Here is a 26,560-nt window from a genome sequence, read left to right on the forward strand (position 1 = left end):
TAAGAAGGAAGATTTTATTTCTGGTGCTTGAAGTGGTGATGAAGCAGCAATATTAAGATACATACAGTATGTGGTAAAACATGAAAAGAAAAACATCTCCACACAACATTACATAATTAAAACATTTCAGTGACGATTTATTCACACAATTCCTCCCTACAATCTCAAATCTGTGTTTCCATGTCTGTATGTCCTAGTAAAAAGAGTTAAGTTTTTATATTTTAATGCAACTCAAAACAAAGTATATCTGTTAGTCATCCAGGCATAATTTCTCTGCTTAACTAAAAAATTAAAACATTTAAAAAAAAAAAATTCAATAAATTCTGAAATTAAATAAACCAAATAACTGAAGAGACTTAAAATAATTAAAAAATAAAACATTTTATGTGCATTTTCCAAAGGCCATAACAAACTGTCAGCAGTACAAACATAATACAAAGGCTGAAAGGATTAATCTTTACCCATTTTTTATTATTATCTGAAACTAAAAGGTTGATCTCTACAAACGATCCAGTATTAATCTAAACATGCTAAGCTAACATGCTAACAGCTAACACTCATGAATGGACAGAAATGCTTATTTGGAAAATTGTAAAATATGTATCAGTTAAACAGTCATAACTAGAAATTCCAGAAAAAGAAACACTGTTTTCTATCGGGATGAATTAAATCTTACTAAATCAGTTATTTATTAAGCTATAAATAACTGTCAACTGTTAATAAACCTGTCATAATAAACACAACATCAACCGTTTCTGAGATCAAAGTATGAAAATTATCTTGCAGCTGCTTTACAGATGCTAATTGAGGCTTTAATTTTGAATTATTAACTATTTATAGATAATTGTTTAATCTGAACATAAGGTGAAGTGAAATATCAACATCAAACACCAAGAAAAGGAAATAAAGTCTAAAAATAACAAATATTTAGAAGAGATTTGCTGCCTTCTTCATGTCATTACGCTTCCAAAGCGGAAGTTTGTCAAATTCCTGGATTTTCATCCCGAAGATTTCAAAGAATGAGTCTGGAGATAGGTGGCGCTGTGACAAACAAAGCAGGAGAGAATGAAACTAAAGAAAAACTGTAAATATAATTATACCTGTGTTAAACGTCACCCTGATGAGTATCTGTTATAGAAAGACACAATGCTTTTGTTTAATGATCTAAATGCTGACAATCAAGGAGAGCAATGGTAAGGTCACACACTGATGTTGGACGTGTGACTCAGTCCCAAAATGTGACATTTTACCCAAGTTATTGACTTAAAACTTGCTCCTATTTTCTGCTGAAAAGCAACTTGGAAGCTAGTTTTATCTTATTTCAAGTGTACTAAGATATTTACAATAAAACCTAGCCGAAAAATACTTGGTAAGATTTTGTGTTTTTGCAGTGAATCTGCAGAATCTGCCAAAGGAACAGCAGCTACACTGCAAAAACACAACTCCTTCTAGCCTCCAACCGTTCTGCATTTGGATCTAATCATAATCTCGTTGTTTTACCTCGAGTCTCGTTCTGTCCACGTCCTTGGGGAGTTTCACTCGGCCTTCATTTGAGACTTTAAGCAGCTCGTATGGATAGACCTTGAAGGGACAAACACAGGCAGAAGATGCTTTTTAAGGACAGATTTATTCATATGTAAACCTTTATTTGTGTGACAAAGCAGATAATCTAAACAATAACTTCTGAAGCAGCAGCAACAAGACTGAAGTTAATAGCAAGCAGAATGACGATAAGAATGTTGTAAGAAATACAACGACGAACTCAGGAATCTGAACAGATAATAGAGTAAATATAAAACAATACTTGCTTTAGGTTCCAGTAAATTAGGCATAGACACTCCTCTATCCACTCGGGTTAGTGGGAGCTGATCATCGGTGGTGAGCTACAGGATGAAACATGCAGGAAGTCATGGCGCGATGAATCAGCAGGTAAGCAGAGAGCGGATAGATTACTGGAAGGTTTCTAATAATGTTTATGTTTTGCCCTTTTGATTATGATCTATTCTCTTTCAATGTTATCAGAAGACATCAGTTCATTGATGTTTTATTGATAAAATGAACATTATGCTTGATATGAATCCAAGTTTACACTGCAAAAGCACAAAATCTTACCAAGTATTTCTGTCTAAAAACTAACTTATGAGTAACCTTTCAGCAACATAAAGGAGCAATAATCCCTTAATACTAATAACAAGTTATTAGTTCCACTGGCAGATTATTTCATCAATAATATGGAAAAAATGTTTTGTTACAAATGAAATAATCTGCCAGTGGAACTAGTCATTTTTTCCAATATTAAATAATTATTTACTTAAAACAAGCTCTTGTTTCTTACTGAAAAGTTTTTTATAAGTTAGTTTTGTCTCATTTCAAGTGTGCTAAGATATTTGTACTAGAAACTACACAAAAACACTTGGTACGATTTAGTGTAGCTGCAGTTCTTTTGGTAGATTCTGCAGATTCACTAAAAAAACCACAAAATTTTACCAAGTAATTTTGCCTCGTTTCTGGTGCAAATATCTTATTACACTTGAAATAAGACAAAACTACATTTTCAGCTACATGTAGCATCTTGTTATAAGTAAATAATTCCTTCATATTGATGAAAACATTCTAGTTCCACTGGCGCGGTTACCTAGCAACCACAGCCAAGCTCAGCCCGTTACCTAGCAACCCAGTTCACTGGCAGATTATTTCACTCATAACATTGGAAGAATGTTATGAGTGAAATAATCCATCAGTGGAACTAAAACTTTTTCTTCAATACTAAGGAATTAACTTAAATCAAGTATCAATATTTTACTGAAAAGTTACTTTTAAGTTAGTTTTGTCTTATTTGACATGTAGTAAAATATTTGCATTAGTCCAAAAATTCTTGATATGATGTTGTGTTTTTGCAGTGTAGATCATTTTTGTGCCGTTGCACACAGTGAAGCGATAAAAGGACGACCAGAACGAGTCGCTCTCACACACCTTGAAGCCTGAAAGGAGAGGAGAAGAAGAAGAAGAGATCACCAGTTTAAAATTAACATCTAAAAAAGTTGGTAAAATTATGAGCAATGACATGGAAGAGATAAAACCTGAACACTTACTGAATCTGTCACTGCTGGTGAGGCGGTAACCGGGCAGAAAACGAGGCTTCAACAGCAGAAAAACATGAGAAATTTTACATCTCTAATTTTAAGAGTTTTCTCATTTTAAAATTACAAGAACAAAGTTTAAAGCACTGTGGCAATAAAGTCATAGTATTACAAGAATAAAGTACTGAGACTTTTATCATATTACAATTTTATTCTTGTGCAGTTTTATTCTCGTAATGTTATCACTTTATTTTCAGCAAGTTTATTCTCACAATTTTATGACTATTTTCATAATTATTATTTTTTAAATTCTATTAATTTATTAAATTTCTTTCCTTAGTAATACTAATACTCCATCATACTGATGGGAAGAGACGTTAAATATTATTACATTTTAATAAATACTCATCAAATATAGAGACAGCTATTTGTTAATATTTGTTATAATATTTGATTAAATATTTGTTAACCGCCCCTTTAAGAAGATTCATAATCTTGATATGAAAATGAAAATTTGTTTGACACCTCATGCTTTACAGGACATGAAAATATCATATTATTATTGTCCTTCTGTAGTTATAAACTGAAAAAAATATCTAAATCAATTTCACTCTAAAATTTCACTGTGATCAAAGTTGATTGATGAGTTAAAGCCACTTTTTCCTTTTTTTTGGTGGAACAGGGATGAATTTTGCTCACCAAACTCAGGAAGTTGTGGCTGAATCCGGGCAGAGACACAGTTTGGGTTGAGGAGGAATCTGGATCTGTGTGAAAGTGAGACAGCAGACAGATAAGCTCCTCATGAGACGACTTCAGGCTCAATTCCCTGAAACGGATCAGATTACTGAGGAAATCAGACTTTCAGAGCTGAACTGGACTTTCCTCTTGATTAAACCTGTTTATTTCATGTGTACCAAATCATACCAAGTCTAGTTTCTATTCAACTGCCACTGACAACTGAATAAAAAATCTGGCAGCCTGAGTCATAAAACAAGAATCAGCAATAATCTGGGTAATACAGAATGTTTTAAAGAGAAAAACTGGAATTTCACTGTGTTATTCATTCATCTATAAATGTCACATATTCAAACTAAATAGCTTGCTAATATTTAGTTAGCAATCTAAATATTTAACTTGCTAGCTAAAAAAACAACAGCATTAATTTAAGTATCTGATGTAAGGGTGCTGTGTGGGAGACGGGAACTACAACTCCCAAAGCTTTAGGGATTAATAAAGTTTCTATTTAGCTATCTATTTACTTTGAAGCTAAATATTTAGCTTCAAACTAGATATTTAGTTAGTTAACCAGCTAGCTGCTAACTAGCTAACTAAATATTTAGCTAGCAAGTTAATATTTTGCTTGCTAGCTAAATCTTTACTTTGGAGCTAAATATTTAACTTCAGACAAAAATATTTAGTAAAGTTTAAACTAAATATGTGCCACTAAACTGTGCGACTACCTGAGGTCTATTCCTAGCTAAATATTTAATTTGCTAAATAATTTGTTTAGTTTGAAACTGTGACCTTTATAAATGATTTATAAAGGACTTTGAAAAACTAGCCCTGATTTGTTCTTTTATTGCTCTTGATTTTTGACTGTAACGTTACAAACAGCACTTCATGCAGTTCAGCTTTAGTGAAATGTCTTTGTGTTTATAATTCAGAGCTTTTCCTAAAGTTTAAAACACTCATAAAGGTCAACCTTAAAGCTAATCACATGTAAGCTGCTACTGCCAGTGGCCTTGTATGTTTTCTTTTTCTCTTCCTTTTCTGTAAATCTGCAGTTTACTAATCAAATTGACTCCACTGGGAACTGCTCCACTCCCGGAGGTCTACAGCAGAGCTGATTGGCTCACCAATTATCAGCTCCACCAATCCCTGATGAGGCCTCCCTTTTTAAACCCAACTTCCTGGGAGAAGGCGCCGCTGATTCTTTGTTCAGACAGTTTGCCACTTTGCTGGGTGTTTGTTGACTGCTGTACACAACATTGTCTTTTTGTGAGACTTTGTAAATCTTTGTTACCTTTGATAGTCCCTGTCGGGGCTTTGTATGTAAGTTTCTGCTGTTTGACAAATGTCAAAAATAGAAAATACTTCAGTCAGTGACTCCTGCTGATTGATTGTCCTTATTTATACCAAACAGGATAAAAACAGGGGTGCTGTCAACAAACACAACCTTAGGAATGGTTAGATAAACTTTGGAATATTTATTGTAACAGAAAATATTCAATAAAATGCTCAGAAACAGATAAAACTCATCAAAATCTGAAATTAAACTAGTTTTATCAGTAATCTGCGTCATGTCTGGACTCTGACCACTAGGTGGCTCTGTTTCACAGGAAAAATAATCTTTTTCTTCTTTGTTGCTGTCATATTCAATAAATTAGAATATTATTGATTAATTCATTTGTTATATAAATAAATTACCCACAGATTAATGTCTTCAAGCCTTTATTTCTGTCAGATATGATTTTCTGCTTACATCTGTTTAGGAAACATATTTATTGCAAAATGAAAACACAACATTTAAGTTAGAATATCACAACACTATATATATATGTATATATATAAATACTTTTTATTATAAATTTAATAAAAAGTATTTTTAAAGTTTCTTGTTTATAATGTTGTAAGTGCGTTTGTCAGATTAAAAAAGCACTTACAACTTTTTAAATGCTTTTAAAATGTTCTAATAATGAACATGAGTTCATTATTAGAACATGAGTTCATTATTAGAACATAATGAACTCATGTTCTAATGAATATGACTTCATTAGAACTCATATTCCCATTTAATGGAAAGCACTTTCTGTTCAGGAGTTATTCAGATGAGGGTATTTTAATAATAATATCAGAGAATAAAGAACATTGAAAAAGTATTCACACCTCCAGAAGTTCCCCTCATTTTGAAATGCTGAAACTTTGATGAACATTATTGGGATTTTATTTGACACACCAACATTTATGTAACTTATTTACTTTTTAAATTCTTTTATGCTTGGTTGTTCAGATTTATTCTCGTTAAAAGAGCAGGATTTGGGTCACTTTCTTTCAAAATGCTTGATATTTATTTAGTTGAGTTAAAAAAAATTAAATTAAAGCAAATTTAAGTGCAGAAAAATAGAAAAAAACAAAGACATTTCTGAGTTTGAAAAGTTGAACATGTTTGACTTTAGAAAATCAGAAATTTCTCCCTTTATTTGTCCAGAAAATTTCTGAGATTAATCTAAAAAAAAATGTCTGAGTTGTTTCTATAAAAATTTTAAACTTTTGAAACTTAGAAATTTCCTCTTTTTTTTTCATTTAATTTGTTTTTTGGTGGAAATTTACTCCTCCATTTTTGTCTCTCCATAACGGCCCCAATATGCCGTCATGCATTCTTAAACTACAGTTGGAGGCCATAAAAAAATCACTCAGAGGGCCTCCAAATGGCCCCCGGGCCACATTTTGGACACCTGTGTCTTGGTTTTCTTTCAACTGTAACTCTACGTGAAAAGCAGAGATGTATTATTTTCCTTACGCTTCACATTGTGCTCTACTTTGTGTTTATCTGTCATAAAATCTCCCCAAAAATATTTTTTCTGAAAGGAAGGAAAAGAAAATGAGCAGATGAGGTTTCCTTCTTTTTTGGAAAGGAAGGTGTGATTAAAGGAGAAGCAGGTTTCATTTTGTACCTGGGTCGTAAAAAGGGAGAACCCTGTAACGTTAAAGAGGTGAAATGGATACAGGAAGTGACGGAGAAGTGGAAAAACAGAAAAGGAGAGTAAAGAATGAACGTTGTTATTTTCTATAATCATTTCTGCTTGTTTTTCACCTGGTCGGTGGAAATGCTGCGGTGATCTGGACAGAGCCGGACTGTAGCTGTGTCGGCACCACATGGCTTGACCTCCAAACGGACGGTCACTTGAAGATTTTGGCACACATGGTCTCGTTGCAAAGCTCTCCTTAAAAAATGGATGGAAAACATGCAGATGAGTGACTGGTTGGGTTTTAACCTGGAGCTACAGCATGAGGTGAGACGGTGGTTTTTACCTCTGTGGTTTCAGACACGTTTCCTGGTGACTGAAGCAGAAAAACAGGAAAAATTACAGTTACAGAAACTTAACTTCCTGTACAAGAAGGAACCAGAAGAAATTCATTTTGTTCTCAGATAGTTTAGCATTAAATCTAAAGCTAAAAGTTTAGGATACATCTTTATTGCAAATATTAAAGATGCAGTAGGACTTATGCCAATGAGGAGCGGCAGGCATTGCTAGTCAAAAAGTTAGCAGCAGTAACGCTAACACACAAATAAACCTTAGTTCTGCTAACGCTAAAGTGCTATGCAAACACATAGCACTTTAGCGTTAGCAGAACTACCTGTTCTGCTAAATAGAAAGTGAGGAGGCTCTGAATACAATTCATATGTGAATTTTTTCATTGTTTTGTTTCATCAATATGTTAGTCTAAGGCCACTGCAGATATGAACAAAAGGAATAAATTTCCACCTAAAAACTCGGAAGTTATGACATTAATCTCAAGAAATGTTTTTGAAAATATTTGAAAATCTCTGATTGTGAAAAGCTCAAAATTTGCCAAAAGAAAATAATAATTTTGTGAACAATCTAAAAAAACTTTCAGTTTCAAAAGTCACCATTTTTTTACTTTTCAAACTATTAAGTCAATAATTTCTCAATATTATGGAAAAGTTCTAATTCCACTGGCAGATTATTTAATTTTATTAGTGAAATAATCTGCCAGTGGAACTAGAAACCGGGTTGCTAGGTAACGGGCTGGGCTTGGCTGGGGTTGCTAGGTAACGGTGCCAGTGGAGCTAGAACTATTTCATCAATATCAATGAATTATTGACTCTAAATAAGCTCTTATATGTTGCTGAAAAGTTACTTGTAAGTTAGTTTTGTCTTATTTCAACTTGACTAATTTATTATAGTAAAAAAACTTGAATATTTGTCTTTTCCCTTTAGAGCTATGCTCTACTTTGTGAAGATTCATCACATAAAATCCCAGTTTTATGCTGCGATGTGTGAGGTGTGGAATCAGGTCTGTGCCTGAAGGCGTTACCTCCGTCAGGCTTCGTCCGGTCGCAGCGTCTCCTCCGTCGCCCAGAGTGCAGGAGTTCACAGACTTATAGGAAATCATGTCTGGATGCTCTATATCATATATAGCCTTGACTCTGGGAATTGCTGCTAAGTCTCGGTAATCAATAATCTCATTATCTACTTTTGCCTGGAAGAAGGAGCGGAGACGTTCACAGACACACACAGAGACAGCAGAGGTTAGGCTGAGGGGAAACTGACAGGTTTACGTCTCAGCAGGGAGGAATCAAGCTTTAATCCCGCAGCACCATGACTCCCCTGCCGTTGGCACTTCATAGCCTGAATCTAACAGTTCTTCCACCGGTTTCTGTTCAAAAGATCAAGGCTTTTGGCTCACACGGTGCTTTGATGGGAATTAAAGAATTCTTCTTTTAACAAACCACAGTGAAAGGCATTGTGCAGGAAAACACACCACAGCACCATTTTATTAAGCAGCTCAGCCTCTTATGAGGCTGATTCACTCTAATGGAGAAAACGGAAACTAAAATCACATTTTCACAAAACAACGAAAGCTACTTCCGATCAGTCAAGGTTCAGAGATTTTTAGAAAATCTAAGTATGAAGAAACTGACTCTTATGCAGTTTCCATAAAATGTCCTAAAATGAAACATCTTTCATAATCGCCTTGTCCAGGTGACTGCCCTGTATGAATAAAAGAGTTTAATTGAAATAAGGTGCAAGACGTTGACAATACTGCAAAAAAACTAAACAATTGTCATAGATTTAAGTCTAGTTTCTACCGCAAATATGTTATTTCACTTAAAATAAAATAAAACTGATGCATAAATAACTTTTCAAGGAGATATAGGAGCTTGTTTTTGTTTAGAGTCAATAATTCCTTAATATTGGTGAAAAATTCTAGTTCCACTGGTGCCGTTACCTAGCAACACCAGCCAAGCCCAGCCCGTCGCCTAGCAACCCGTTTCTAGTTCCACTGGCAGATTATTTCACTTACAATATGAGAAAATGTCTTATTAATACTAGTGCTTTATTTTAAAAAAATATTAAGGAATTATTTACTGAAAACAAACTCCTGTATCGTTCTAAAATGTTACTTATAAGTTGGTTAAGTCTTATTTCAAGTGCACCATAGTACTACCAAGTACTATGATGCCATAGTACTTGGTAGGATTTTGTGTTTTTGCAGTGTAAGAGAAGATTCTGGAAATGGGGCAGCATCAGAACTTACACAGATGGTTCTGCCGGGGCTGCTGGGAGTGCAGGATCCGGGTCGGGAGCAGGAGCTTTCAGATGACGATCTGTTGGGCTGGAGAACATCGAACAGTCTGAATGTTCCTCAGATTAGGGTGGCAAGCAGCAACGATTCAGTGTCTCGGTGCATTAAGGGAAGAATGTCAGTTCAACCTTACAGCCTTGAAAAGCAGAAGTGGAGCCTGCTGCACAACCAACAAGAATGCAGTAAGTGGTTTCTAGATGGTAAGTCAACAACTAAGCACTTTATCTTTTCCAGCAGTCATTATACAGCGGAAAAACCAGCTGACCAAATGTCATGGAGCTCTGCTTGGGTTGCTAGGTAACGGGCAGAAGTCTGCTGGGGTTGCTAGGTAACGCCGCAGTGCCTGCTGATTTGTGACGTTACATTCTGGAGTTTTTTGAAACGGCTCAATGTCCAGACAACAAAACACTTTAATTTAATGCCAAAAAACAACTGGGTGTTTTTTTTGTTTTGAGTGTTTAGATGGTAAAGAACCAAATGGAAGAACAAAAACGTACAAAATGTGAATTTTAAAATCGAACCATAAGCGGCGGCGGACATTTCTACTTCCGTAAACAGAGCACTGATGTCCGACGTCTATGAGCTTCCTGGTCACTTTGGGGTCGTAAAGCGTTGACAGAAGTTTGAGCTCAGTCACATTTAATCAGAACATAATAAGAACAACCACAAAAAATAAAATGTTTTTTTCAGCACTAAAAATGAAATTGAGCATCAAGACCTGCTGTGTGAAAACTGGACTGTTGCTCAGTTAATCTATATAAGTTGCACTTTATGAAATGAGACAGAAAATATTAAAACATTTCATTATATTCTAATTGTTTGAGCTTTACTTTTATTACAAACTTATTTTTGCTGTGGAAGTTAGAGCAAACTGGGATGCTGCTGTGAATTTAGGAAAGTTTGCACAAAACACAAAAATCAGAAAAAAACAGCAAATCATGCACCAAAATCAGAAAAGGAGTGAAAGATTCTCATCAGTAATATGCCAAAAATTAGTATTTTTATTCATTTGTAAATAAAAAACATACCTTACTTCAGTTAAGTTTCAAAGTTTCATCCAACATTTTGTCCTGCTGCAATTATGAACTTTATTTGGATTTTATGTGACCATCAGTTCATCCAATTAACTACAGTCTGGAATTAATTAATGTCATTTCATTTGAAAACCAAATAACTAATATTTTCAATTCAAAAACCTTTTCATGCTGCCTGTATAGCTAAAATGTTTATTGATTTTAATCTGTTAAACCAACAGATCGGTACGACGGCGTATTAGAAAAAAGGAAGGGTATATTTCTGCATTTTCTACAAAAAACAGAAATATTTAGATTTATCTCAGAAGTTTTGAAACTCATTTATTTCCATGAGGGCATAAATGTTTTTCAGAGCCTTTTTCATTAATTCCTAATGAAATTCATAAAAGTTTGTGGCTGTTGCATGACAAAATGTTTAGAGTTGCTGGATGTTTTTCATGTTTATTAATCACTCAGTTTGGTTTGACCTCCAGCAGTGCAGAAAAACAAACTGCAAACAATAATGACCTTCAGTTCACGTGGGGGGAAAAAGAAATCAAGACATGGAGTCTTTGGTCTGCTGATCTAAGAAAGGAAATGTGAACACGTGATGTTGTGACGCCAACGCTGCTTTAAAGAGCGTGAAGCTTGAGAGAAACGACACAGTTGGTAAAACTAAAGCGTGATTCTGGTTTTGAATCTTTACATTTCTCACCCTGCAGCTCTCCTCCGCTCTGCTGCTGTCTTTGCAGTTTGGATGCCAGATCGTTGAACCTGTGAAAATGTCGACAGTTAGCTTCAAAAAGCCAGAAACCTTCCAAAACCCAGAGCGAGGGTTTGGCAATAAATCAGTTTGATTGATTCAGTGAAATTTAAGCATTTAATTTTTGGAAAATTTGGATTTTTTAACTCCTTGGTTTTCCACAGTTCATCTTGTTTGAGAGTCTATTTATTCAACTTTACCACAACATTTTAAGGTCAGGCTATGATTTCTCTTTTTTATTTATTATTTGAATAAAATCAGAATATTACAAGAATACAGCTGCACATTAATACAGTGGAAATAATAAGATTATATTATAATAATATAATAATATATAAATAAGTCCTAACATTACGATTTATTTTGGTAATATTAAAACTTAATTAAGTAGTAATTTTACGAGAACTACTGCATGAAAAAAAAAAACCTTAAAATGAGGAAAGTTGAGCATCTTGTGAAGTTATACTTGGCGAAATGATGGTGTGTTGGATCCATTTTAGATAGAAAAAATGTTATTTCTGGCATAATGTCTCCCAAAATAAAGAATTTTCTGAGTTTTAAAAGTCAGAAATTTCTTCCTTTTTTTAAGAATCTTTTTTTAATCTGAAAATTTCAGGTTTTTTAGCAAATTTTTTTTAACTTTTTAAACTCATAAATTTCTTAGTCTTCTTCTAGAAATTTTCTGAGATTAATCTAAAAATTCTGAGTTTTTAAGCTATTTTTAAACTTTTCAAACTCAGGAATGTCTGACCATATTCTGGTAACTAGGCCATTTTTTTAAATTGTAGCATAATACGGTACAAAGCCACTTTTTAAAAATATTTTCTGTCATTTATAATTTATTCTTTATAAAAAAAATTAGGGGGGGAAATTGATTAAAATCAGATGTGTTATGTTATTTTTAAGCCGTGTCGCCGGCTCTACTCACAGTAACAACCTCATCAAGCTGAATCAGTCGTACTCACCCTGTACGTACATTTCCTCTCCTTCTGTGAACATTTTGCCACATCGGCTGCATTTTGCACAGCCGGGGTGATAGTGTCGTTCTCCAGCCTACAAACCGAAAACAGGCGGATCAGGCTGTATCAATTATATTGTTTAATGTTCCATTTATTATGATCAATGTTAAAAACACAGGATCTATGGTCTATACAAAACATATTCATTATATTTTTTGCTTAAAATCATTCTTAAATAATGACATTTTATGGTGAGTTCTGCCTATTTTGAGTTCCTTTCAGAATTTCTAGGTTGCTAGGTAACGGGCTGCGCGTGGCTGGGGTTGCTAGGTAACAGCGCATTGTCACTCTAATGTGACTTAACATTCGGGAGGATTTTGAAAAGGCTCATCTTCCAAACACTAAAAAACATTAATTTATTCTAAGAAAATAAACAACTGGGAGGTTTTAAAGCATCTGATCTGTTTTCAGAAGCAGTTGAGACCCAGATATAAAAAATAAATGTTGCTAAAACAAGACTATGATTAAACATGACCTTTCTCACCTCAAGGACTTTTCCTGTTATGAACCTCTGACACGCTTCACATTTGACCCCAAACTGAGTCTGGTAGTCCCTCTCGCAGTACGGAAAGCCATCCCTGACACATGAGAGCACACACTTTCTGGTAGGTTCAGATTTCAGAATATATCTTTGGTTTATTAAAGCTAGCTAAATAAGGCAAACCTAAAGGAAAGCATGAAGGGAAGGGGGTGTACTTACTTATTGATGTACTCCCCACTCAGGATCCTCCTGCAGGATTTACATTTGAAGCAGCCGAGGTGCCACTGAGCTCCCAGCGCCAACAGAGCCTGGCCGTTCTTAATGTCTCTGCCGCAACCAGAACAATCTGACGGACAAAACACAAAGACACTCACGTTCAAAAATACTTTACTAATCCCAAAGGGAAATAAGATAAGGTCCGGGAATGAACTACATGGTTTATTCTGAGACCTAAAGAGCAGAAATTTTACATATAAGTAGAATAATATAGTGACAATACTGTGAACTTCACTTCCTCTTGAACTGCAAACAGTACTTATGTGTGTATTAGGAAAAGGAAAAACAATATTTATCTACATTTCTAGACAAAAAAACTCCATAAATCAAACATAAAAGAATATATATATCTGCTTTTATTTTTAATTATGTCAGCTTTGGTCCTCCATACAGAAGTTCCACAGTGTTGTATTTCTATATGAAAGTGTTCTGACCAAATGATATAATTATGTAATTCTGTCCTAGTGGCTCTAATTGTTTTGCTTCTGTATAAATTAACTTAACGGATCAGGAAATAACTTATTGATTCACTTAAATATTAATTTGTTTGTTTGACTGTTAAGTTTGACTGTTATTAGACAGTGATGTGATCTTATTGGCAGCCTAAAATTCTTTAAAGGGCTGCAATCTTTGGACACCTCTGGAGGTTTAGACCATCAAAGCTCATGATTTATAATATTTTATATGAAATGAGGGTATAACTACTCACTGTTGGGATGTGGGATGTGATTAGAAGGAGACGTGGGTTCATTGCAGCGCTGACAGAGACATTCTCTTCCCCTGAAGGTGACAAAGTCGCCTGCAGGGAAGGGCTGCCTGAGACGCAGAGAAAACAAACAGAGATAAGACCAAAACGTCGCTCCCTCAACCTAAAGCTGACAGATTATTGTGTTTAATTACTTGCACATGGTGCACACGAAGCAGGCCGGGTGGTAGGACTTTCCCAGGACGGTGACCACCTCCCCCTCCACGAATTCGCCGCAGTTGGTGCACGGCGTGCCGTGGAGGCGCTGGAAGTCCACTGGGCAGAGGCAGTCGCCGTTCCTCATGAAGAAGCCGCTCAGAGCCAGATCACAGCCGCACACTGGGGGAAAGGCAGGCATTTAAAAAATCAGCTGCTGGACATCGTATCGTTTAGTATTTATAGATAAGATAAGATTTATTTGTCATTGTCATCAACAGATTACAACGAGATTGAGATTTGCTCGACTCGAGTTAAGATGCAGGTTATGTGTATATACTGTACATAATATACAAAGATAAAGAGATTATTGTTAGCAAAAAAATAATTTAATCACATGACAAATTAAAACAATAACAATAATAATTTCCATTTGCATGATTTATTGTTTTCTCTCTCTTTTTACCCAAAACTGGTCTACAGTCTGGTCCAGTGGTCTCGACTAGCCTTTTTTAAGGGTTAGTTGAGGCCAACTAAATTATTGCTAACTAAATATTTAACTAGCAATCTAAATATTTAGCAAACAAGCTAAATATTTAGCCATCTAAATACTTAGCTAGCTAGTTAGCAAGCTAAATATTTATCTTGCTGGCAAAATATTTAGCTGCCCAGCTAAATATTCAGCAAGCCTGTACTAGTTAATGTGTTTGGATTCATCTTGTTCAAATACTTAGCTAGCTGGTAAGCTATGTATCTAGTTTGCTGGAGAACTATTTAGTTAATATATTTAGTTAGCTTGCTTACTAAGTATTTAGCTGGTTAGGTAAGTACTTAGCTAGTAGCTAGCAGGCTAAATATTTATCTTGCTAGCTAAATATTTAGGTCCAAGCTAACTATTTAGCTTGGAAAGTAAATATTTAATGTGAAATTAAATGCTTAGCTTGCAAGCTAAATATTTAGCTTCATAACTAAATATTTCATTTGGAATCACAAGGTGAATGACACGGTGAAAATATCACTGAAAAATTAACAATATTTTTTGTTATCCTTCTACGACACCCTAAAACAAACCAAAATATTGCTGTTTATTTCTTATTGCGTAACTTTAAAAACATCATAGTTAAACTCTATACATAAAATTAATTTCATGAAACTGTTAAGAAAAGAGAACACTGTCTAATTTCTCATAGAAGTCTTCAGAAGGAAGCTAAGGTTTCACAGTTTGAAGTATTGTCTTTTATTAGACTGTTGTCACATTTAGGACTCCATACAAACATCTTAATGTAACCAGAGCTTATGTAATCACACCACATTTATTGTCAATCTAATGATAAAGACTCATCTGTCTGACCAGACTTTCTGAAACGTTGCTGTTCGGGTCATGCATGTAAATCTCTGTCTCTGTCAGCGAAGTGGCAGCTGCCACTGACCTGCTTTCCTCTCCACTTGTTTGGAGACATTTGATACTCTGTCCTTCAGAATGCACCGGGATGCCAGAAACAGATTTACGCCGCTCTATTCTGGTCCGCTGAGACTCACTCAGAGAAAAACTGTAGGATTTAAATCACTTTTTTCCCTATGACTGTTTATTTATTCCACTTCAAAATCACAAAACCTTACAGAGTAATTTGGTCCAGTTTTTATTGCAAATATTCTAGTACACTTTAAATAAGACAAAACTAGCTTCAGCAAGATATAGGAGCTTGTTTTAAGTCTATAATTTCTTAAAACTGATTAAAAAGTTCCATTTCCAAATTATTTCACTAATAATATGAGAAAAATTTATCGCTATAAATTAAATAATCTGCCAGTGGAACAAGAATTTTTGGAACAATATCAAGGACGTATTTATTTAAAGCAAGCTCTTATATCTTACTGAAAGGTTACTTGTAAGTCAGTTTGTCTTATTTCAAATGTATTAAAATATTTATACTAGAACTATCTAGTGTTGCTGCTGATCCTAGGATATATTCTGTAGATTCACTGCAAAACACAAAATCTTATCAATTAATTTTGATCCAGTTTCTAATGCAAATATCTTAATACACTTGAAATAAGACAAAACTAACTTACAAGAACGTTTAGTCAAGACATAGGAGCTTGTTTTAAGTAAATAATTCCTCAGTACAGATGAAAAGGTTCTAGTTCCACTGGCGCCGTTACCTAGCAACCCCAGCTAAGCCCAGTCTGTTACCTAGCAACCAAGTTCTAGTTCTAGTAAAAAAAAAAAAAAACTTTGTAAACATTTCCACCATATTAATTTACAAAAACATACAACAAGAACTGCAACTCCTGATTAACCTGATATGTGACACTCATCTGATTCTAAACATTTAAATCCTCATTTCTACAGATTTAGAGTTTTTCTCCTGCTGAAAGTGTCTTTGTTTTCTCCAGGCTGTAAACAGCAGAGAAACAGCAACAACATGAGCAGCTTGTCAGGACTGATTAGTCGGGACAAAGGCTTGCTGCGGGAAATATGTCGGCTATGAAGCCGGGTAACTCTGCTGACTGCAAACCCAGGAGGATCTCACAGCGACCCAGATGATTCCAGATGATTGAATAAATTCAGATTCATGAGGCCTAAAGGGGATTTGATCCATCGCAGTTTGTTAAAAAAATACAAGAGAGCCTGTGTTACATTTAGATCTTTGCCTAAGTGTAAAACATATGTTAAAATGCTTCCATGTACAGGTCAGGATAGGTCAACGGTCTACACAAAACATGTTCACCACATTTTTTCACTCTTAGGTAATGAGATTTCTCCTTTGCAGCGCTGACAGAGACATTCTTTTCCCCTGAAGGTGACAAAGCTCCTTTCAGAATAATTTGTTTTACAGGCGTGTTGTCACTTTAAATGCAAATAACACAACAAAAACACAAAATCTACCAAGAATGTTGGTCTGGTTTATAGTGCTTTATAGCGCTTCATAAAACTAATTTATAAGGAACTTTTCAGCAAATATAGGAGTTTATTTTGAGTCAATAATTCCTTAATATTGGTGACGTTCTATTTTCACTGGCAGATTACTTCACTAATAAAAAGTGAAACTGGTTATAATTTAACTTATAACTTTCCCAATATGCAATCTAAATACTCTGTCAGTGAAACTCCAACTTTTTAATCAATATCATTTTGTGTTTTAGTAGCGGAGCTGCTGCTGGCCACGCCCCCAACTCGACGTTTGGCTGCAAACAGATGCGCAATAGTACAACTGTACATCTTTGAAAAGCGGAAGTGGGGCCTCCTGCACAACCAAGAAGAACGCAGCAAGTGGATTCTGGAAGGTAAATAAACAACTTAACACTTGTCTTTTCCAGCAGCCATTGTATACTATACAGCGCATACTGTATATTAATTAAAAGTTTATTTATTTCAGCAGTAAAACCAGCTGACCACATATGTTGAAGCTGTACTGGGGTTGCTAGGTAACGGGCGGAATTCTGCTGGGGTTGCTAGGTAACGGCAGTGCCTGCTGATTTGTGTCGTTACATTCGGAAGGTTTTTGAAACGGCTTGTTTTCCAGACCCCAATAAACATTATCTTATTGCCAAAAATGCTAAATGCTTATTTTAAGCACTTAAGTACAAAAACATTCAAAATGTGAATTTATTAACTGTTTATACTACACTGTGACTGATTTGCTGACAATATTCTTAAACCCATTGTTTAGCTGAACTTGTGAGCATTACCTAACACAACAGCAGCATCCAGGACTGAAATAGACCCAGTTATTTGGTGCAACGGTGAGGAAATGTTTGTGATTTTTTGCAGACGTTTTCTGACTCACCCTTGCATGTGAAACACTTCAGGTGGAAGTAGCTGCTCTGCACTCGCAGCGCCTCTCCTTTGCACAGCGCTCCACATCTGAAGCACTGGATTGGCTGTTTTCCTCCCAGAGGACCCGGCTGGCAGCCGTCCAGGGCGTGCAGCACTACGGGGCGGAAGAAACAGACGCATCGGTGACGAGGCTGATTCATGTAAAAACTGTCACATTTCATCCGTTGTGTCTTTGCCGCCTCACATTTTTCTTCTGTTTAGATTTTTCTGTCTCTTCTACTCTTCTAAAGAGGCTTTACTAACAAACACTGACCCTGATCATCACACCACCACCACCGTGTTTGACTGCTGTCTTAGTTAGTTTATTTATTTTTACATAACACCAGGTTGGTTTGTACAGTTTCTGTCAATAAAAAATGTTATTGTTGATTGAAAACTGTCTTTTTATGAACTTATTCAGGTTATCTTTCTTGTTAAAAGTGTTTTGATGATCTGAAGTATCATAGTGTGACCATATGGAAATCTGCACATTTTCATATCATTTGTGAATACTCAAAGTAAATAAAAACTAAATTAATAAAAAGTTTAATTATTATTTTTGCAGTGGTGTTCTAACTCTTCCTGCAGGATTTTTTATGCTGTTGGTTACATTTACCCAAACGTTTATACTAAACATTCGATTGGATTTGATCAGAAATCATCAGAAATGTGTCAGAATAAAACAAAACTAAAAACTTCTCACTTTAAATTAAATTGTATTTGTGTTCAATTTATTGTGGGAAAATCTTTCTGACCATCGGTGAAGGAAATATTTTCTCTGAAGACATGAAGATGTCTCCATGCTGGTAAGTTTTATTGGTTGGATCCATTTAATGTTTTTTAGTTAGATCAGACATTTCTTTATGTTTATTATTTACTTAAGACTCTAATTTATTCATTTTATCTAGTAGTTTAAACAAAAAACATTTAATTGGACAGAAAACTATCAGACATCTGCCTTTAAACCTAAGAGTTCCTCCTAAATGGGTTTTTGGTATTTAAACTGGTCTAATCCTCTTTTATTTGAGAATAATAATAAAGGTTGCTGTGGTTTTCCTCTGAGCTTCATCAGATCTTTAACTCTGGGATCAGAGGAACTTTAATGAACTCGAGGCTTTGTTTTTACTCTGATAAATCCCATCAACTGAAGGACGCGCGTCGCCCTTCTTAACTCTGGTTAGTAAATTCAGGCCGCGGTTGCGGCGTCACGTTCAGCCAGGTTACAAGAGCAAACGGTCTGAACAAGTAAGCAGAAAATGTTTCATTATAATCCAAACTCTGAGCCTGTCCTCTTTTTACTGTGATTGGGAGAAAATCCAAATGGAAATGTACTTTATTTGGTGTGTGGCTCCCGGTCTGCCTAGCAACAATGACCGGCTTGTTGGCATGGCAACAGGAATGCCGCCTAAACTGCTCTAATGTTGCTAGAGAACGGATCCTGTGATTAAACAGCAGTTTTTCATTTTTTACTGTAAAACTGTGAACTTATTATGATAATTTTGACTTTAGATCCTGTGTTATAAACTTTATATCATTCAAACATCTCTTTCTTCGTCGCTCCGGTCTGTGAGGAAGCTGATCTGGTGTCGGGTTTTAACAAACGTTCAATTTAGAAAGACGGTAAATGGAGAGAAACCGGAGAGGGGGCGGCTAGTCGCTCAGCCTCTTATCTTCAGCTATAAAAAGCCGAAGATAAAGCTGGAGTGAGGGTGGATTGCTTCTTTTCACTTTGTTCTATTAATATTCGAGCTGAAGAATTCACACTTCCTCCAGTTTTTACGTTTTTAGGCCTCCAGTGGATTTTAATGGGATTTTAATGGACACGCTCCATGATGCCACGTAAAGGGCAACATCAAGGTGTAAATTCAGACAAAGATAAAAAAGTATCTAAAAAATAAACAAAAGTAAGAATAATATATTGCATAATAAGGATAAAATTCTAACATAAAACAATGTTCATTTATTAGAAATACCTTTATCTAAGGAATGTGCAACTGAATAGGATATTTTTAACAATATACATAATGTGGGTGTGTATTAAAAGACAATATGAAAAAAAAAAACCTGTGTTAAAATTTCAGAAATTTTCTAGAAAACTCTTTTTAAACTCAGAAAACCTCCGAAAGTAAAAATGTTTGCATCAGTTTTTGTTTTTGGCCTTTTCCCTTCATAACGATCAACTGAGTCTTTGTGAATTAAATTTCAGGTCCCTACAGGTCGCCAGAGGTCGGGCAAGCATTAGTTCAAGCTGTCAATTTCACTGTCAGTTTTAAGCATCCAGCACGCCGAGGTGAGTGAACCTCAGTGCATTTGTCCTGTTCTTTTGGGGAGATGTGAAAGCTAATCGGACCAAACAAACGAACTCTGGTCCGCCTACAAATCTCAGTCTCCCTGTGGCTGAAGTGAACCCTGGTGCGGTTTAAAGGCGTATGTGAATGCCAAGCGAACTAAAGACCGCTCCAAAAGCAGGAAGCGGACTACAGCGCAGGGCATTCTGGGTAAATACAACCAAGGAAACATGATAACTTAGCGCTAGCAGGAGAAATGACTTATAGAAATCCTACAGCCACTAAAACCTGACGGCTCCATTTTTGTTTACATTTTGTGAAGAAGGAAGTTGCTCTGAGTGTCGTCTTCATTAATGTTGTTTCATTCAGTGGCTCTTGCTGCAGCGCCCCCACAGGCAAGGAGGGGAACAACTTTCTCAATTAGTTTGGATCATTTGACGAAAGAGAACCGCAGCAGGAAACGTAACAAATGTTGCAACTTTGGTCCCAAATCGAAGGAGGAAACACTCTCAGTTTATGTTTTATGGAGTTTTATTGACAAAAACATCCAGATTCTTTTCAAACACAAATTATTGTGAGTTTATGTTAAAATCTAAATATCGGCTTTCATGGGATTAAACTGACCCTTCAACAATAATTTCACTCAGATTGAACAGTGATTATGGGACATGTGTCTTCATGTTCCATAATCATAAAAAGTGCAACGCTGCATTCGGAGACGGCTCTAATATCACAATAACTTCTGTTGTCCTTGCACTTTTACCCACTTGGCATCGTTCTTATCACTGGAAGTTAGTTTTCATTTCCACAGGTGAGCTTGAAGAATCTCAAGGAAGTTTTAAAACTACAGTTTGAATCGTATCGTTTTGTTCCAAGAATCCACAAAACAAAACATTTTTGTTCAACTTACTGTCAAAAACACCTAATTTCAGTTTAAAGGGCATCTATAAACCAAGACAAACTTTTTTTTTGAAGTATGAAGCAAATTAAACAAAAAAGATGAACAGAGAGAAAATGTAAAATTCTGCATATTAGTTAAATTCCTCAACTTTAACCCAAAATACTATAGAAATAAACATTTTGATGTAAAGTGAATGAAAATTAAAGCTTTTCTTTAGGTGTTTTAATGCCTTTTTGACTGTATTTTCCTTAATAAGAATTTAAAAACAAATATAAAATCTCTGTTCTTTGATTTCAAAATCTAAATAAATTTCCTGGTATTATGAAAACAAGACATTTTGTTTCGCTAAAGAAGCTTTTGAGCCTCTAATCTTTAGCTTGTAAGTTTTGCTGATCCGTGTCCTAACATCGACCCTGTTGCAGTTTAAAAAACTGTAGATATAAAGTGTAAATAAGCCTAATTAATTCAAATATAAATCATAAAGTTTACATTTGCAGAGAGAAGTTGGGAGATTTTACCTTTTTGTTTCATGACTGCTGATTGTTCCCAGAGCGAGGAGACTAAACCAACGAACTGCTGCTGCAAGAGGAAAGGGGGCGGTCTGAAAACACACAGGGTGTGTGTGTGTGTGTGTGTGTGTGTGTGTGTGTGTGTGTGTGTGTGTGTGTGTGTGTGTGTGTGTGTGTGTGTGTGTGTGTGTGTGTGTGTGTGTGTGTGTGTGTGCGTGTGCGTGTGTGTTAAATTCTGTTGTCTGTCTGATCCATGACCTCATCTGTGATGAAAAGGGAGGAAGTCTGGCGGCTCATCCGCTGGGAGAAATGACCTTCCTTCATTTCATAAAGGTCTGACTAATTATGATGCTTCAACTTCAACAAATGAGAATATTCATTAAAAGTTTCTTTAGTTCTGCAGTAAAAGCAGCTTACAAAATCTGCTGGAGCTCAGATTGGGTTGCTAGGTAACGGGCGGAATTCTGCTGGGGTTGCTAGGTAACGGGCGGAATTCTGCTGGGGTTGCTAGGTAACGGGCGGAATTCTGCTGGGGTTGCTAGGTAACGGCGCAGTCTCTGCTGATCTGTAATGTCACAGTCAGAAGGTTTTTGAAACGACTCGATTTGCAGAAACCAAAAAACTTTTACTTTTGGTCAAAAACTGGCTGAGTGTTTGTTTTTATTCTAGTTTCTCTGGAAAACTATTTCACTAACAGCAAGACATTTTGCCCATTTAAAAAATTTCATCAAGTTTTTTCATTAGTATTGAGTAATTATTGACTTAAAACAATCTCCCATTTCTTGTTGAAAAGTTACTTGTGGGTTAGTTTTGTCTTATTTGTAATAGAATCACTGCAAAAACACAAAATCTTACCAAATATTTTTGGTCTTGTGTTAGTGTAAATAGCTTTGTTCACTTGATATAAGACAAAACTTACAAGTAACTTTCTTTAAGTCAAGAATTCCTTATAATTGATGAAAATGTTATTTGTAAGTTAGTTTTGTGTTCTTTCAAGTGCATAAATATCTTTGCACTAGAAGTTAAACCAAGTTGACTTGTTAATTTGTTGTGTTTTGCAGTGTAGCAGGAGCTGCTGCTGACCTGAGACCTCTGCAGGAATCCCAGCCAGCTTCTCACAGACGATGTAGTCGTCTGGGTTGATGAAGGGCAGCTGCTCCATCATGCACTGCTTGGGGATGAGGTAGAGAACCTCGGCCAGCTGCCCATCCTCGATGATGGACATCCGCCTGACCGAGTTCTTCCTCTTGACCCGGTCCAGGATCACCATGTCGCTGCTGTTGCCGGAGCCGCACAGTTTCCCCAGGCTGTTGAGGTTCAGGAGGCTGGAGCGGTTCATGCCTCCAGCCGGATGGACCGCGTCTGAAACCAGGCAGCACTTTCCAGGCTAGACTGTTCTCTGACTCCTTATCATTATCAGTGTGTGTGTGTGGGCGTGTGTGTGTGTGTGTGTGTGTTTTCCACCAGGACAAAGGCTAACTCCTAACTCAAGCCCCCTAAGCAGATTAGGTGAGGTATATTTAGTGTTTCTCTTCACGGCAATCAGAGGTTTTAAATCCAGGTAACCTTCTCTCCTCAGTTTGAGACGCTTTACCTCATGCTGTGATTATTTAACTACACTGCAAAAACACAACATATTACCAAGAATGTTTAGTCTAGTTTACAGTGCAAATATCTTACTACACTTAAAGTAACCCAAAACTAACTTATAAGTAACTTTTCAGCAAATATAAGTGCTTGTTTTTGTCAATAACACCTTAATCTATATAAAAAAAAGTTCTAGTTGGACTAGCACATTATTTCACTTACATTACGAGACATTTTCCATGTTAGAGTAAATAATCTGCCAGCTTTATCATCAATATTGAGAAATTATTGCCAAGTTTTTATATCTTGCTGAAAAGTTACTAAGTCAGTTAGTCTTGTATCAAATGTATTAAGATGTTTGTACTAGAAACTAGACCAAAACCGTACATGGTAAGATTTCGTTTTCTACCAAAGGAACAGCATATACACTTCAAAAAACACAAAATCCAACCAAGTATTTTCATCTAGTTTTTATTGTAAATATCTCAGAATATTTGAAATAAGACAAAACTAACTTACTAATAACTTTTCATCAGGATATAGCAGCTTGTTTTAAGTCAATAATTTTTTAATATTGATGAGAAAGTTCTAGTTCCACTGACGGCCGTTACCTAGCAACCCCAACCAAGCCCAGCCGTTACCTAGCAACCCCGTTCTAGTTCCACTTGCAGAGTTTTTCACTTAAAACAAGACATTGTTTCCATGTTTACAGTTGAAATAATACAGTGAAACTAGAACTTTTTCCATCAATATTAAAGGCAAATATACTTAAAACAAGCTACTAAAATATTGGAACTCAAATGAGACTAAAAGTATTTGGTAAAGTTTTGTGTTTTTGCAGTGGTCTTACCATAAAAACACCATAAATTCTACCATCTTACACCAGACTGTGCTTCTGTGTGTTAGATTTTTTTGAGCTGCAGATTAATTACCGGTTAATTAATCTGCAGATGGAGAAACGGCTAAAAGAGGCCATCCTTAGTCCCTATGTTTATCTGGACAGTTTGGTATTTTAAGGAGTCTGAATGCTTGGAGGAGGAGACAGCTTGATGTCCGTGAAATGACGTAATGAAGACGCTGACTGAAATGAAAATGAGCGAAGAGCTCCCCCTGGTGGTCTGGATGAACACAACATGACAACTAGCGAGCGTAAACCAGATGATTTTTTATTTCTGAATAAAAATGTTTTACAAAGGGGAGGTGGGCAGACCTTTGTGAAAAAACTTCTTCTTTTTATATTATTTAGTTTTTCTTTTTTTTAAATATAAAGAATAATGTGTAAAGTAAGACAAATAAAAAAAGTAACAATAAATTTTTTTCTTTTGCCTGCCTCTGTTTCAAAAGGTTATCTAAATAGATATCATGGTATTTGAATTGTAAATATTTGAAATAACTAATTAGTTTTAGTAACATTTCAATATACTTAAATAAAAGTAAAAAGTAAAAACAAAATGAGTTAAGAGTGAAAAATCTTTTCAACTAAAGGCTGTTCAATCCTGACATCTGATTTAATTTGTACTAAATTATGAATCAGACTGACACAATTTAATGTTATGTACAAATTTTAGTATTTAAAACAAATAAACCATAAAAAACAGCAAATTCAGGCAGAAGAAACATATTTTTATTTATTTATATTTATTGTTTTTGTACCCCACCAGGGGGTCTTTTTGTGGCTCTAGTGTCCCTTATTTTCTGAAAGTAGGCTGACAGGAAAGGGGGAAGACATGCGGCAAATGTCGCCGGGTCCGGGAATCGAACCCGCGACGGCCGGGTCGCGCTGTCCCCTGCGCCACCACGGAACGCCCGAAGAAACATATTTTCAAAAATATTTGTGAATCTGCGTCTAAATCGTTCATCATTTTGAATGCAAGTGTGATTTTTACTGAATCTGAAAACTTTTGTTTTGTTTCATTTCCATCTGAGAAGTTTTTAAAAAACTAAATTACAAACGTTTCAGTTTGTTTAAAGAAAAATAAACTCAAAAACTACAAATTCGACTCACTAAAAACAGTCACAATGTCACAGAAGAAAATAAACAAAATGTTGACTAAAAAAACCCAAACATTAAAAAACAATGAAAAAACTATGAAGAACAAATCAGAACAATTATTTCATGACATATTCAACCTTCAGCTCAGGCATTAAAACATCTACAGTATGAATAGTGTTAGAAATCACGCAAAAAACAATAAAATAAGTAGATTATTTATTTAATTCAGCTGGAAATTCACTGATTCCCTTTAAACTGAGAAACACAGGGAGAAAAAATACAATTGACTGTAAAAAAAAATGTTAGATACTATTTATTGCATCTCTAGTGAGATAAAATTAAAAAAAAGAAAAAAAACAGAAACAAACAGAATCAGACTCACCTGTAGGATATGTTTAAGAAAAAGAAACATTTTGTGGTAAAATCTTCAGTCAGACATGAAAAGTAGCCGACAGCTTTAGGATGAAACGTTCGGAAACAAATCCTGAAATTAGGTGAGCAGAACTGCTGACGAAAAAAAGAGTCGAGACGCGTCAGAGGGAACACCGAGTGGGTGGAACCGGATACGATTTACAGATCTATGATACGATTTACAGATCTATGATACGATTTACAGATCTATGATGTCTTCAGTCAGAGGCTTCATCAAAGCCACTGGAGTACAGACCTCTACAGCATCTGCAGCTCTTTGAAGAACCTTTTAAAATACGAGTTAAAATATTTAATTTCCCTCTGGGATTAATGAAATATTTTTGAATTTGATCTGATTTTTAATGAGTTTCATCATTTCTGTCTAACATTGATAAAAAGAGTCTGGATTTGCAACAATGGCAAAATACAAACGATACAAGATTACATTTAATGAAACAGCGCCATCTTGTGGCGACGTTGAGCCTTAAAAACAAAACTGTAAATGGGAATCAATTTTCAGCCATTTGTTAAAAAAATAAGAAATAACTGCCTAAATCCGGCCTGGAGGAAAAGTTTGGGTTAAACATTTAAACTTGGTGATAAATGTGACAAACATTTCAGACTTCATTAAAGTCTGAAAAAAATGGAATAAAGCAACTTTTTACTGAAAATGTAGTTTTAAAGATTTTCTCTTGTATCCCTTTAAATCCAGACAGGACAACAAAAAAATCAAGTCAGAAAGTCTCAATATTGCTGTGGTAAAAAGAGCAATATTGTCTTTAAATAAGGTTTATTGTCAAGAATTAAAACAAGTTTAAAAGGTTTTCTGGCAAATTTATGACTTTTTGAAGTCAGAAATGTTCCAGTTTTTCAAGAAATTTTATAAGATTATAAGTGTTAAATATAAGTTTTTTCAATCAGATTTTCAACTTTTCAGACTCAGAAATTTCTAGGTTTTTTTCTACAAAATTTCTGAGATTAATCTTAAAATTTCTGAGTTTGTTTACTAGAATATTTTCGACATTAAAAACTCCAAACTTCCCACGATTTCTTTTAACAAAATTCCTGAATTTTTTCAAGACTTTTCAAACTCAGACGATCTTGTTCTCAGGTTTTTGGCAGAAATCTACTCCATGTTTTCTTTCTACAGCAGCTCAAATACGCCCTCAAAAAGTCAGACTGGAG

At 35.3% G+C, this 26,560-nt stretch overlaps 1 protein-coding gene across 6 annotated transcripts; it reads right to left on the reverse strand.

The window, feature by feature from the left end:
* Nucleotides 1-22,761, reverse strand: LOC102217632 (actin-binding LIM protein 1-like). Of its 6 annotated transcripts, none has more exons than XM_014473691.2 (19): nucleotides 22,468-22,761; nucleotides 17,658-17,801; nucleotides 13,866-14,049; nucleotides 13,675-13,781; nucleotides 12,909-13,035; nucleotides 12,693-12,786; nucleotides 12,155-12,242; nucleotides 11,142-11,200; nucleotides 10,955-11,011; nucleotides 9,366-9,443; nucleotides 8,142-8,306; nucleotides 7,113-7,142; nucleotides 6,895-7,024; nucleotides 3,780-3,844; nucleotides 3,093-3,138; nucleotides 2,974-2,981; nucleotides 1,809-1,883; nucleotides 1,501-1,581; nucleotides 1-1,041 (listed from the first exon to the last, which is right to left on the reverse strand). In XM_014473691.2, the coding sequence occupies exons 1-19, from the start codon at nucleotides 22,721-22,723 to the stop codon at nucleotides 928-930; spliced, it is 1,908 nt and encodes a 635-aa protein (XP_014329177.1). In that variant the 5' UTR covers nucleotides 22,724-22,761; the 3' UTR covers nucleotides 1-927. The 6 variants fall into 6 exon arrangements, with proteins under 6 accessions (XP_014329177.1, XP_023196078.1, XP_023196075.1 ...); XM_023340310.1 differs by lacking the exon at nucleotides 22,468-22,761 and adding an exon at nucleotides 21,394-21,472; XM_023340307.1 differs by lacking the exon at nucleotides 10,955-11,011.
* Nucleotides 22,762-26,560: the final 3,799 nt, after the last annotated feature.

This window comes from Xiphophorus maculatus, chromosome 10 (assembly GCF_002775205.1).
Source record: "Xiphophorus maculatus strain JP 163 A chromosome 10, X_maculatus-5.0-male, whole genome shotgun sequence".
NCBI lineage: Eukaryota > Metazoa > Chordata > Actinopteri > Cyprinodontiformes > Poeciliidae > Xiphophorus > Xiphophorus maculatus.

Bases quoted from the DNA above. Each gene is read 5' to 3' on its own strand.
- LOC102217632 (XM_014473691.2), bottom strand. From the start codon at position 22,723: ATGAACCGCTCCAGCCTCCTGAACCTCAACAGCCTGGGGAAACTGTGC. The intron at 12,243-12,692 runs GTGAGAAAGGTC...TTCGGTTTGTAG, and splicing joins TAACAGGAAAAGTCCTTGAG to GCTGGAGAACGACACTATCA. The intron at 8,307-9,365 runs GTAAGTTCTGAT...TCCTTCTTCCAG, and splicing joins GCCCCGGCAGAACCATCTGT to GCAAAAGTAGATAATGAGAT.